The sequence below is a fragment of the Balaenoptera borealis genome (assembly GCF_965194805.1).
Source record: "Balaenoptera borealis genome assembly, chromosome: 3".
In the NCBI taxonomy this organism is placed as follows: Eukaryota; Metazoa; Chordata; class Mammalia; order Artiodactyla; family Balaenopteridae; genus Balaenoptera; species Balaenoptera borealis.
The window spans coordinates 49224234-49237600 of NC_138866.1; the positions used below are offsets into that span (position 1 = coordinate 49224234).

Genomic DNA, 13367 nt, shown 5'->3' on the forward strand with positions numbered 1-13367 from the left:
TTGGAAGATTCATCAGGAAATTATATTGTTTAAGCCTATATGTTCCATACTAAAATTATTGTCCTCATGCTCTGTTTTGTCACACTTGAGGGTTTTAATTAGCCATTCTGTCTTGGTTACTAAATTGTGAAACTTACCTAGGTAGAAGTTAAAAAAATTTTATGTCCTTCATTTTGTTTTCTGTTTTTTTGGCTGCACTGTGCTGTATGCAGGAACTTAGTTCCCTGACCAGGGATCTAACCCACGCCCCCTGCAGTGGAAGCGCAGTGTCTTAACCACTGGACTGCCAAGGAAGTCCCTGTGTCCCCCAATTTTAAAAAATTAAGCCTTGGCTAAAATTGAAACAAGAGGCCACAGATTATAATTAGCATTTTACTAAAGAACTTTGAAAGAAGGGAAAAACACTATAAAGCATAGAGCAAACCATAAAAGGTTGTTAGGCAGATAACAGGAAAACATGGAATATATTAACATGTCATATTATGAAGACACAAAGAATATATGACAGTTATATCAAGCCATACTTATTCTTACTCAATACCTTGGCATTATGAAATTTGGTAGTTTGTAAGAAACTCTTCTGTGCTCAGTTGAAAACTTTTTATTGTTATGTTACCTTCAACCTTGAAACCATGTGCTTAATTGTTTAGGACGTAAAATTAAATTTATGCACTGTATGTTTATTCTATGGAAATTGAATGTGAATTTCTTTACTAACCATGAAATATTTAACAGACAAGCTATGACTTCACTGATCTTGATAAAATTAACTCAACCAGTATTTAAAAATTCTAAAGATTCTCTTGGAGTTAGTATAAAGCAGATGTTTTTTGCTTGCAACAATTGTGGTACAAGTAAAAGAACGATTATGGCAGGCACTTCTTAACCACCACATAAAATCTTGACTTTTTCCATGCTAGCCACCTCTGGGTTGATGATCAAAGCATGTGGATCTGCCATTACTGGCAGCATAAAGTATCTGCACTCCAGGGTCTTGTTGAAGCCTATGACCTCAAACTTTTTATTGCCTAATTCAAATCAAACATTGTGTTTCAAGAATAACATGCTTAAAGGAGTGTCAGAAAGACATTTATCCTTGTTTCAAACTGGGAATTCAGAGTTTCCATTTTAGGAAGGCCCATGAGGTAAGTTTTCCTAAACTCTTAGTATCAGGAAAAGATGCAACTCTCTCTCAATTAATTGGTTTACTGTGGTCTCAAAAACACTATGAAACCCTCTGCTTTGGCCAATTTGCTGTATTGTTCTGGTATCTTATTTTTCCTTTCTTTAACATCATACCTATTTCCTCATTTTTATCTTGTGTTATAGTATGCATTTTCTGTATGCTGCCTCAAATTCTCTGAGGAATAATGTAGGTATAAATAAGTAACGATAAATAAATTTCAGACTAGAAAAAGGATCAATGCTTATAGGGTCAAAGGGGGAAAAAAAGAAATCTATGACAGTAAATAAGTACTAGGATACCAATAGAACATTTGAAAAGATTTTGAGTCATTGAAGCCAAAAGTATTTGCCCACCAAAACAAGTGCCAAGAAGCTTTGAAAGAAGGAACTGTTCTTCAACAATTTTTTCAATGCAGCAAACACATAGGCTTTGTCCATAGAGCATGTAAGTCTGAGCTTACTTATGTTCCCTAAATAAGTGCCCTTTGTGCACGGAGCACAAGAAAATACATATATTCCCTGTCCTGTTAAGGTGTGAATTTAATTTCTACATTATGCAATTGATTACAATGATCAACAACAAGGAGTACATTGCCCAAGAATGGAATTGAATTGGATGTTCAAAGCCACAAGCCAACATCTGCAACTTGCTCTTTTGTGATTTTTTCAGTCACTAAATGCAATGGCCAAGTGTTAGCTGGCTTTTTTGTTCAAAACCTTCACAGGGCTCTAGAAATAACTTTGCCAGTATACAAACTGGCAACTTTATTTCTACCTTCAGACCAAGACTGGAACTGAAACTACAAAACAGCTTGTTAAATATCAGCCCAATTACTTCCCTAAACTCCTGTTTCATATTCTGTGCATTGTGAAGTATTTTTAAACCTTTTATATTTTGAGAACCCTCTTTATAATCCTGTAAAATGCTTTATAAACACTTCCTTGGGTGTCAGATGCAAAACCTTATCCTCTTCATGCTGCAGATAAGGAAACGGAGACATTGCCAAATACGATGTCTTTCTTATCCCAGGTCACATACTGAGGAAGCGGTAGAGCCAGAACCAGGTCCCTGACTTTGTTTCAGATTCTGCAAAACTCCTGACCCAAGGAGCGATACCCGCGTTCAGACAGCGCGTGTGCCCAACAGGGATAAAGGCCATCGAGACTACCTAGGAATTCAGACTTTCAGAAATGTCTTGGGAAAACTCAGTAGAAGACAGGTTGCGCAGGTGTGCAGTGAAGCCTCAAACTCATACCACTGAGAATAATTTGCAAAACAGGACGGTGCAGTAGGGTGTGCCGCGACTTAGTTAATCTGGCACTCCACTCCCCCACCTCCTTCCCTGGTGCCCCACTGCCAGGTGACTTCTCACCTGGCCCAGTGCCCTCAACGTACCTTTTCTGAACTGGGAGGGCTGCGTTCCCTTCGCCCTCGTGCTCACCCTTCTCCCTCTAGCCGTCACCTTCTAAGATTACCCGACAAAGCGGGGGGCGGTTTAGCGGATGCGCTTCGGCCCACGAATGCCCGGGGGCTTCCCTAAGCCCCGAGGGTGGGAAGCAGAGCCTGGGCCCGGAAAGGACGCGCCGGCCCGGGGGGGCGCGGCGGCCCGGCCGGGAGAGTGTCGTGTCCCGAGCAGGCCTCAGGGCGGCACTCTGGCCCTGCGGCCGGCGTGCTCGGGCCGGCAGCTGGGCGCCGACCTACGCTGGCCGGGAACGTGTCTCCCGGTGACGCAGCCCCGGGTGGAGAACGTGGTGCGGCGGCAGCGACGGTACGCCCCTCCGCCGTCCGCGAGAGAACGTGCGGTGCAGCGGTAGGCGGCGACGGCGCCGGACCGGGAGCGGCCGGCGGGCGCCGGGAAGCAGGACGCTGGCGCCGGCGAGGAAGTAGGTCCCGGGCGCGGCGCTCAACAAAGAGTGGAGCCGCCCCCCTCAGGTACCCAGCCGGCCCCGGGCCCCGGCGGGCGGGCAGACCCGGCTTGGCAGTTCGCGGGCGGCCGGGGAAGGGGGAAGGGCCGAGGCCGGAACGCGGCGGCTAGGCGCCGGGGAGAGCCTTTCAGGCCCGCTGGTTCGCTGGCCCCAGCCGGGCGGAAGGGACGGGGCTGGGCCGCTCGGGGTTGTAGCCTCTGCTCGTTTCTCGTGCAGGCGGAGCTGCGGGCAGAGGCTCCATGTTAGGAAGCGGCGCCGCTCGTCCTTGTTAGCGGGAATCGGGGCGCCGCGGGCAGAGCCGGCGGGAGCCGGGCCCTGTGCGAATATGGAGGCCCCTCTGCGGCCTGGCGCGGACATCCTGAGGCGGAACCCGCAGCAGGACTACGAGCTCGTTCAGAGGGTCGGCAGCGGCACCTACGGGGACGTCTATAAGGTGAGGCAGGCCGGGCTCTCTCCCTGCGGTCCGCTGGCTCCCGGGTATAGGGCCACTTTCTGGGGAAGTATGAGGAGGGGGGAGGATGCTTTTATTGTTGTATCTTGGAGATGCCGCGGCCGGGTTCCGTGTACTCGATTCAGGGCACCTTCTATTCACTGCTTGCTCTAATCGCTCCAACAAGCAGAACTAAACACACCTTTGCAAACTACCGTAGTACTTTTTTGTGGTATAAAGGCTTTTTAACGCCTATTTATGGTATCCAAGGGAGTTCGAATCCGCTTATGGAGTTGCACTTGAGGATATTCTTGTCTTAGCATGGAAGAATGCTTCCTGGAAGACAGTAGACAAAGTATGTTGGCATTCCGACATTTGCATAAAAAACTTTTTGATGGATAATCTTGGTTTAAAAAGTCCTATGAAACCCTGTCTCTCAATTTTATCTGTAAGCAGGCTAATACTGGGTCAGAGTGACTTGTGCACAAACATTACCCTATGAAGAACGATTCTTTTCCCGGCAGAAGTTTCATTATTTGTATCTGATTGATGATTCTTTTTCGACTTTAGCCGTTCCTCTCTTTGGGATTTATAACATACCATGACCAAGAGTGGTTAAGAGCTGCTGTATTTTTATTATGCTCGTTTGTTTTATTTGAGACAAATGATGAGGATGAGTTACTCTTAATTTGAGATTTAAAAAAACATCATAGAGAAGCAAACCCAGTTCTCTAAATCCACTGAGTTCTTGAAGGATGAAGAGGAAAGATTGTTTTACATTGCCTTATGCTTTTTGTTCTCTGTTCCAAAAAGGGAGCACTAATGCAACTCACATGGGTATATCAAGGGGCATTTCCTTTGATTTGGAACAGCTTTGTTTATTGGATTTAATCATGTTAGGTATCCCATTATTCCAAACAGCACTCCTGCATATACCTGAAATGGCCTTGTGTCATATGGGTAATTAACCAGTAGAAGCCTTTAGGGTATGTTGTTTTTTACAGGTAATATGGAAGAAAAAACATCCCTTTTTCCTAACCTTTCTGTTTTTGTTTAATATTCTCCCTATTAATAGTAACAATTTGAGGTTGTGTTATGACAGTTCTAGCACTGTTTGATTCTATTGAGATGAAATGTAATGGGTAGGCTTTTTATTCTTTAAACAAGGATTTGAATCTTCTGTACTAGGTACTGTTCTGTATGGGATGTTGAATTGGGAGGAAGGTTCCAGCTTTTGCCTTGTGAATAATTTTAATTCAAAGTAGATAATTATAATAGAATCCTCTTCTTTATGTAGAATTAGGGATAGTTAACTCTTAGTTGTTTATTCATGGATTAGCCATTTTGTGGAATGCTTTTTAAAAAATTGAAATTCCTTTTTCCCTTCTCAGTCCCACTTTTTGGTCACCTCCATCTTATGATTCACTATGTATTACACTAGTTCATGTTAGTCATACAATTGGTAATCATCAATTCAGTTCATGTTCATAATACAATAATCTGAATTCCAATTCTTGTATATTTTCTCTCCTCCCTACTACAAGAAAATTTAAAATGTTTTCCCCACAAAAATCCCAAGGCCTTCACCTTTTTTCTTTATAAATATAACAACTAAAGCAACTATCTGGAGCAGGATTTTATCCTTGCCAGGGAAAGCAAAGGGTTATATTAAAGGGACAGCTAATGCTTGCCTTTTACCCTGGTGCCTCCCTGCCCTATCTCTCTCTTCAACAGCTCCTAAACAGAGGATCAAGAAAATATTTATCATACACCACTTTCAAACACCCTCCCCCCAAATGATCCCCTTCCCTCATATTCATGCTCCCTCACTTTATGTGTATACTCATTCCACACCAAGCCAGCTTCTAATTCCTAAATATCCTCAAAACCCTGGTTCCTTGTCTTTGTTTTCCTTTGTTCTAATTACCTGGCATCACCTCCCACCCCCGTTTCCAACTGTTATAGCCTGCCTTACTCAAAGCCTCCAGGAGGCCCCAGCCCCTCCGCCTTATCTCTCCAACCTCATTTATTACTCTTCACCCTGCTTCACTCTCTTCTAGCAACACTGGCCTGCTTGCTCTTCCTTAAACATAAGGAAGAGCAAGCAGGCCAGTGTTGCCATCTTCCTACCTTTGGGCCTTTGTTCTGGCTATTGCTTCTGCTCAGAATGTTTTTCTTCAGACAGCCACATGGCTTGCTCCCTTCCCTCCTTGCTTTTATATCCTCTCAGTCTTTTTTTCCTACTTCTTTTTTCTTTGCACTTACCACCATCTAATGTCATTTTTAAAAAATTTTATTGGAATACAATTGCTTTACAATGTTTTGTTAGTTTCTGCTGTACAATGAAGTGAATCAGCTATATGTATACATATATCCCCTCCCTCTTGGACCTCCCTCCCCCCCACCCATCCCACCCATCCCACCCATCTAGGTCATCACAGAGCACCAAGCTGAGCTCCCTGTGCTATATGGCAGGTTCCCACTAGCTGTCTATTTTACACATGGTAGTGTATGTATGTCAAACCTAATCTCCCAATTCATCCCACCTTTTTACTTATTTTTTCTTGTTTATTATCTATCTCAATCCACTAACCTACTCTCTATGAGGGCAGGAATTTTATCTCTTTTATTCACTGCTCTATCTCTAATAGTTCCTAGAATTATGCCTGGCACAGAGTAAGTACTTTCTGAACATTTGAGGAATGAATGAATGAATGGCTATCAGTCTTTCTGCCCCCTAATTCTCTGGGCATATACTTTATACTTTATACTTACTGGGCATATACAACACTAAGTTAGCATTTAATACTCTATATATTCCTGTAATGCCTATTATGATATCCTGTATATGTATTTTTATTACAAATTTCAATTATTTGAGCCCTCCAGGAAAAATATTTCTGGAAAACTATTTCATAGCATATCCATTTTCAGCATTCGAAGTCCTATAGAATTTTATCAGTTTATATTTACTCCTTAATATGCCTAAAAACATGTAACATTCAAACTGTAGTGCTGAAGTTTTTAACTCAGAGCACTTAGAGTAATTTTGTTATTTATCACTGTGTCTAGGATGAGCTGAAAATCCTAGGAAGTTTTAGAAGAATTTCAATCTGTGATGTAAACTAGCAAAATAATTACAGTTAAGAATAATGCAGGTAAATTAGTTGCTGTTCTAGTCAGATATTATCCCTACTTCTTTTTTTATCTTATGGAGCTGGAGCTTTAAAAGTACCACAGCTTTGAGATTTTTTGTGAATTATTTTTATGTTTTTCAAAAACACAGATCCCCTTTGAAGCGCCTGTCTTTCCTGAGACTCCTCAAGAGGGGAGAGCTCAATCTTAAACTGGCTATTCCCTGGTTGAAAGAAGAATACTATAAAGCTTCTTTTAGATAAATAGGGTAAATCATTGAGGGTGAAAGCAGGAAATAGTGGAGGGGAAAGAAACACAAAAGAGAAAAGAAATGTGGTGGAAGATGAAGGATTAAATTTTAACTGAGCAAATTTTATTTATAATTATCATTAATTTTTAAATCTTCTAACAGGAAGAGGAAGCTTGGAGATTTAGTGCCTCTCCTACCTTCTGTCCATAGTGACCTGGACTATTGTAGTACCATGATACAGTTCACAATTAACAGTACAAGCCATTTGGGTGGTCTTTATCCAAATATTTAGATCAAAACTGTCCGCAATCTAGATTCCAGAGAAGTTTTAGTAATTTTTTTTTATTTTTTGTGGGTTATAAATTTGGAGTGGGCAATCTCATGTATTTTTTTCTAACCTGTATTGCTTTTTCCGATTGATTATAAAAGTGTGACATGTTTAGCTCCAGGAGGACAGGAACAGATGTCTCCTGCTTTTCACTGTACAGTAGCAGACAGATAGATGCTCAATAAATATTTATTGAATGATATTAGTTGTAGAAAATTACCAGAGATGAATACTGTTAATAATTTAATATAGTTTATTTCAGGCTTTTTTCCTAAATGTTTTTAAACCAGTATGTTTAAACATGGCTTTTATAAAATTGGGATCATGATGTATCTCTTTTTTCTACTTGATTGGAATGGCCATCATTTTCCCGGTCTTTAAATAGTCTTCAAAAATACCATTTTTAAAGGATCCATTGAACAAACTCTCATTTAGTTAATCGTTATGAGTTTCATATTTGTTTTCAATTTTTAATTTTTGCAATTTTAAATGTTACAATTTGTGTAGAAATCTGTGTCACTCCGTCATATCACTTCTGTGGGTTCTCTGGGTGCTGGATGAACTGGGCCCACTGTAATGAATCCCCTTTTTATATATGCCCTCCCTCTCTCTTCCCCAAGCCAGAAGTCACAATTCTGGAACGGCTTTTGATACTTTAAAGCTTACCCCAGGATCCCATCGTATAGAGACAAAGCTTGTTACATCACAACACTTCTGTAAACATTCATTTATTCAAGAAATACTTATTGAGTGCCAACTGTATGGTAGGGTATGGGGATGCAAACACGAGAAAGAGAAAGTACACTGTCAACATATAGGAACATATAATGTAGTCAGGAAAACAGACATATAAAAGCAGTCATAATTTGGTAAGTGCCAGAATAGAAGTGAAGTGGAAGATATGCCCAACTTTGTTTTTTGTGGGGACTGGGGAAGGGAGGAAAGGAGAGAGAACTATGATGTGAACCAGGGAAGATTAAAAGCGAAGGGGACATTGACTGGATTTTAAAAGAGTGCAGGGTGATTTCCAGGTGGACAAGACAGGAAAGAAATTTTAGGCTGTGGGAATAGGGTGTGCAAATACCTGGTGGCTTGAGAAACCATAGTGAGTCTTGAGGGATCTGCATCTGCTTTCCAAGTTTGGTGTGACCAAATCTGGCAGGGATTCCATAGATGGCAAACAAAAGCTATTTTCTGGCAGAAAAGGACCAGATAATGGACCTTGTATGTCATAGCAAAGAATTTGGACTTCTTCCTGTAAACTGAAGAAAGACTTTAGGAGGGAAACTCTCATGGTGTAGAGGCTGGATTAGACAAAGTTTCTGGAAGTATAGGGAATGAAAGGAAGTGATAGATTTAGATGATCAAATTTACCTGGTGATGAGTGAGGGACAAACAGGTAGTCAGTGGCATTTAGAATTTCTGCCTTGGGTGACTACATTTATTGGTGCCATCAACAGAATTAGGAACTACCAAATTTGTGGGGTCTGGATCTTGTGTTTGGTTTTGGATGTATGACAGTGTATAGGTGGTTATGTCCAGTGTATGGTAGGAAATTCACCTCTGGCCTTAAGAGAGCTGGACTGGGGATACAGGTTTGGGAGTCATTGTCACTTTATGGGGTGGTACCTGTGTACTATAGGTGAGGTCACCCAGGAGAGTACATTTGTAGGAGAGCTGAGTAAAGGCAGTAGTCTTAGAGTAGTGGCAGAAGAAAATAATGTATTGAAGGTGTCTGAGAAGAAACAAAATGTTATGACAAAGTTCTTTCCATAGAAATCAAGTTTCAAGAACTCTTCTCTATCATCACCTGTGTTCATTCTTGTTTCCTCCCACTCTAGTAAGGCAAATGTTTTCATCTTCCAAAAAATATAAATCTGAGGTTTTGTGTCATTCCCTTTTATTCTCCTTGTCCATAGAATAAAGTCTTAGAATGATATGGCTTTTAAGGCCCTGCCTGTCCTGAGACTAACCATACTGAATTTCCTTCGGTTCTTTATATGCACTCTACTCTTGTCCTTCAGGTTTCTGCAGGTACTATCTCCTTTAACTAGAACAGTCTTCCTCTTGTCTTTCATCTGTCTTCTGTTTGCATTTCTCTTTATAAACATTGCATTTTCAGTGAGGCCTGTCCTTTAGATAAGGTCATATCTGTCTGCTGTTTGACTTCTTACATAATACCTACCATTTGTCACTCATCATTGTTGCTGTCAGTCTTCCTTCTCTGCTCAAACTGCAAGACCAGGGACTTGTGTTTACCACTGAATCAGCTAGCCTAGCATAGTGCCTGGCATATAATAAGTGCTCAATAAAAATGTTTTGAAGGCGTGAGCAACATAGTGGTCATTTAAGTAAGGAGTTGAAAGGGTTCATTAAGAGCAGAAGAGTTGAGGTGTGAATGGTCAATAAGGAAATAGGAGAAATGTAGACCACTTTTTAAAGCAGCTTAGCTATGAAGGGAAAAAGAAATGAGACACACAGATGTTTTTTCCACTGTTTCTGTTTTTTTTTCTTCCATTGAGTCTGATTATATTTTTTCAGTTATTATTCCTTAAAATTGTTTTATCACTCATTTGACCAGGAGTATTGCTGAGTTTAGAGAAGGAATTTCACAGAGAAGGCAATCAAGACAGAATTTGGGAGGAATTGAAAATTTAGGAAGATTAAATGTAAAAATTTAGGGTGGAATTGTTGGGGACCAAGGTAGGGGATAAATTTAAAACCTCCTTCCCTCCTTTTCTTTTTCCTCCCTCTTTCCCTCTCTCCTTCTCTGAAATAGAGCCTCCATTGATTTCCAGCCCCAGTTTTTCCCCTATGGGTATGGTTAGGATGAGGCACATTGATGAATGGGGAACTGGAATGCAGCCGGGGAATGACAGGGTAGAAAGGAGTATTTAAGATTCAACCAGTATTTATAGAGAGCCTCTGATGTGCCAGACACTGTTCTGGGGTCTTGGAATACACCAGTGAACGATGTAGACAAAGATTCTTGCCCTCAAACAATAAACATAATAAATAAGTTGTATGATATGTTAGAAGGTGATTAAAGATGTGGAAAGAAGAAAACACTGAACAAGTTAAGGGGTTCAGGATTGCCAGGGTGGGATGGGGAAGGCAGGTTGAGGAATTATATTGGGATGGACAGGGTAGGCCACATTGAGAAGGTTAGATTTGCGCAGAGACTAAGGAGTTGGCCAAGTGGATATCTGGGTAACCAGAGGAAGTCTTAACTATCTCTCTCTCTTACTGAATCACCTGAACCTATCTCTACAGCTAAATTGTAAGCTTAGGGTTAGAAATTAGAACTGAGACACAGTCATTGCCACCATTGCATCTCATTGGCTTGTGCAGGGGTATAAGTCATTGTGATTTAAATTAAGTTCAGCAGTTGTATGTAAGTTACCCATTTCTATGTAATTTTTAAAAAATTTTATTTATTTATTTACGGCTGTGTCAGGTCTTTGTTGTGGCATGTGGGATCTTCGTTGCTGCACACGGGATATTTTTGTTGCAGCACGTGGGTTTCTCTCTGGTTGTGGCATCCGGGTTTTCTCTCTCTAGTTGTGGCGCATGGACTCCAGAGTGCACGGGCTCTGTGGTTTGCAGCACACAGGCTCTCTAGTTGAGGTGCGTGGGCTCAATAGTTGTGGCACGTGGGCTTAGTTGCCCCGCGGCATGTGGGATCTTAGTTCCCTCACCAGGAATCGAACCCATGTCCCCTGCATTGTAAGGCAGATTCTTTACCACTGGACCACCAGGGAAGTCCCTCTATGTCATTTTTTAATAGCATGATTTTGCAAACAAAGGATATGTAGCTGCTTCTACTATATCTTTCCCCACTCGTGTTCTCTAATCTTCAAATGCTAATAAAATAGACATGCCTAATGGCCCCAAATGTGAAGGTGATAGAGGATGGATGTATATTCTGCTTGTACTTTCTCTGACATTTGATATCAAAACATCACCCACTTCTTCTTCTTCTTTGTTTTTTTTTGGATTCTAACACAGTTTGTGTGAACATACTATCCTTTCTGTGTCCTGGTAATCTGACATAAGAGACTGTTGGGTTGTCATGTTAGGGTGAGAGAGAGTGAATAACTTGCAAAAATAGGTTAACAGCGGGAAATAAGAATCTTATTTAAAATTATGCTTTTTATTAAGCTAGTCGATATCTTATTAAAAGTTATTTAATTAGATATTATGTTAAATATTGTGAAAGGTTACTATGAAAATAAAACATGTTTTATTAGGATGAAGTGTTCTGTTATGGATGTTTACCATTGTGCAAATCATCTGGTTAAACTCTTATTTTGTATTTATTTTTCTTACTGCTTAGAAGTAGGCTTATGTTATGACTGCCTGGAAAAAGACCATGGTTCTGATGGTGGATGTGAAGCTCTGGATCATGGTTAGAGGCAAATAATTTAAAAACGCCTTTCTACTTTCATAGAAATGTTGTGAAAACTATAAAAGTCTTAAATACTTTCAACGTTGTGAAAACAGACATAAAACAGTGCCATCACTGGTGCAGGTATATAAATTCTAGTTCCAAAATTGACTTTTAGATACAATCTCTGCCTTAGGCTTATAATGTATCTAGTATTCTTTTTATTTTCATAGGTTCAGTATTTTCACTTTAACCATCATTTCCACTGTTCTTGATGAAGACAATGGGATAGAATGCAGATGGACTTAGATTTCTTATTCTAGTTTTCCTTTCAGAATTTATAAAAGTTTCACTCTTAGCTTAAAATTGTGGTTTCAGACCAAATACACAGGAAGAGGAACATGTGATACTTATTAACTTATAAACAAGTGATACTTGTGTTTTCAGGGCTTTGTTTTCAATTTGAGAACTTAGTCCTAGATCAGATAAATTGGAGCAGGCACTTTCTCTTGGCTGCATTGGACTATTTTGAGTATTTGTACATGTTTGAATGTTAGTAGAAGGCTATTGCTTTTCAATTATGTGAAGGACTATTTAAGTTAGAGAGTGTAGATAACTCTTTGAAAAAGGCAAGATGAATTGATGTCTGGTGTAACTCTATGTCTGTTAAATGTCATAATCTCCCACTGAGGTTTTGAGAAGATGATGTGGGAAGCCAGGCTGATAGACCAGTCTATCCTCGGAGGTGTTTGGGCCCATGAATCATATAGGCCCCCACCTTCTAACATTTTTATAAAAATGAAATTGGATTAAAATGAATGAGTGACTAATGTTTGTTTAGCTCTTTCATAATCAGTATATTACTTGTTTCTCACAATAATCCTATGAGGTAGGTGGTACAGATGCATTATCATCTCTAGTTTACCCAAGAAGAAGTTGTATGATATTTGCTTGTATCATAAGTTGTATGTTGTATGTATATTATGTTGTATCATAAGTTGTATGATATTTGCTCTAGATCTTACAGATAGTAGGTGGCACTGTGAGGACATGAATCCAGATCTTCTGGCTCTATGATCTCTGTTCTTTCCACTATACCAAACTGCCTCGGGACTACATCTTTAAATTCGTTGCTGTATACATAGCCCTTAACACATTGTCTAGCACATAATAAGCTCTAAGCAAATTATGGACAGATGGTCAAATGAGACTTGGCAGCCTTACCCCTCTGCTGAGAGGTGAGGGATCTTTTGGATTGATTTGAATATGCATATAAGCTTCAGGTCTCAGCACCAACTCTCAGAAGTACTATTTCCTGGTTACCCACCTGGTTGTTACTCTTACCCTTAAAACTTCCAAATTGGAGCCCAGGCTTGACTTGCTTTTACTGTGGAGAGGAACTTATCAGTAGCTTATAGCCACCCTACAATGTTAATAAGTAAAAAGAGAAACTTTTTTTTCTTGGTTGTTAGACACCCTTCCTGATGTGCCTTCTCTTGTGCTCATTTTGTTGGAACTTTAGACTTATTGTTACCTAAGATAACTGAGTCCCATAGACTAGATTTGGTAATGCTATTCTAAGTTAAAATAAACAAAATGCTAATTCTTTCAGGCAGTAGAATAGCCTACCTTGTGTAGCATTAGCTGGTTACTTCTGTTTGCCTATGTCTAATTTGTCACAGCCTGAGAAGGATGTCTTGTGAACCAATGTGTTACCCCTCACATA

General features: G+C 40.4%; 2 protein-coding genes across 8 annotated transcripts in view; one reads left to right on the plus strand and one right to left on the minus strand.

Moving 5' to 3' along the window:
* ATL1 (atlastin GTPase 1) overlaps positions 1-2817 on the minus strand; it is an 87687-nt gene extending 84870 nt beyond the window's left edge. For 2 of the 5 annotated variants that reach the window (XM_082384841.1, XM_082384838.1), the window contains exon 1: positions 2582-2796. The gene's annotated coding sequence lies outside the window, so the exon portion shown is untranslated. Of the gene's footprint in view, positions 1-2581 lie in introns of all 5 variants that reach the window. The other 3 variants (XR_014242496.1, XM_082384840.1, XM_082384842.1) reach the window with 3 other exon arrangements.
* A 38-nt stretch (positions 2818-2855) lies between these two features.
* Positions 2856-13367, plus strand: part of MAP4K5 (mitogen-activated protein kinase kinase kinase kinase 5) — a 144098-nt gene continuing 133586 nt past the window's right edge. For 2 of the 3 annotated variants that reach the window (XM_082384816.1, XM_082384817.1), the window contains exons 1-2: positions 2856-3118; positions 3328-3544. In XM_082384816.1, coding sequence (XP_082240942.1) covers positions 3437-3544 — 108 coding nt within the window. In that variant the 5' untranslated portion in view covers positions 2856-3118; positions 3328-3436. The remainder of the gene's footprint in view (positions 3119-3327; positions 3545-13367) is intronic. The other variant, XM_082384818.1, reaches the window with a different exon arrangement.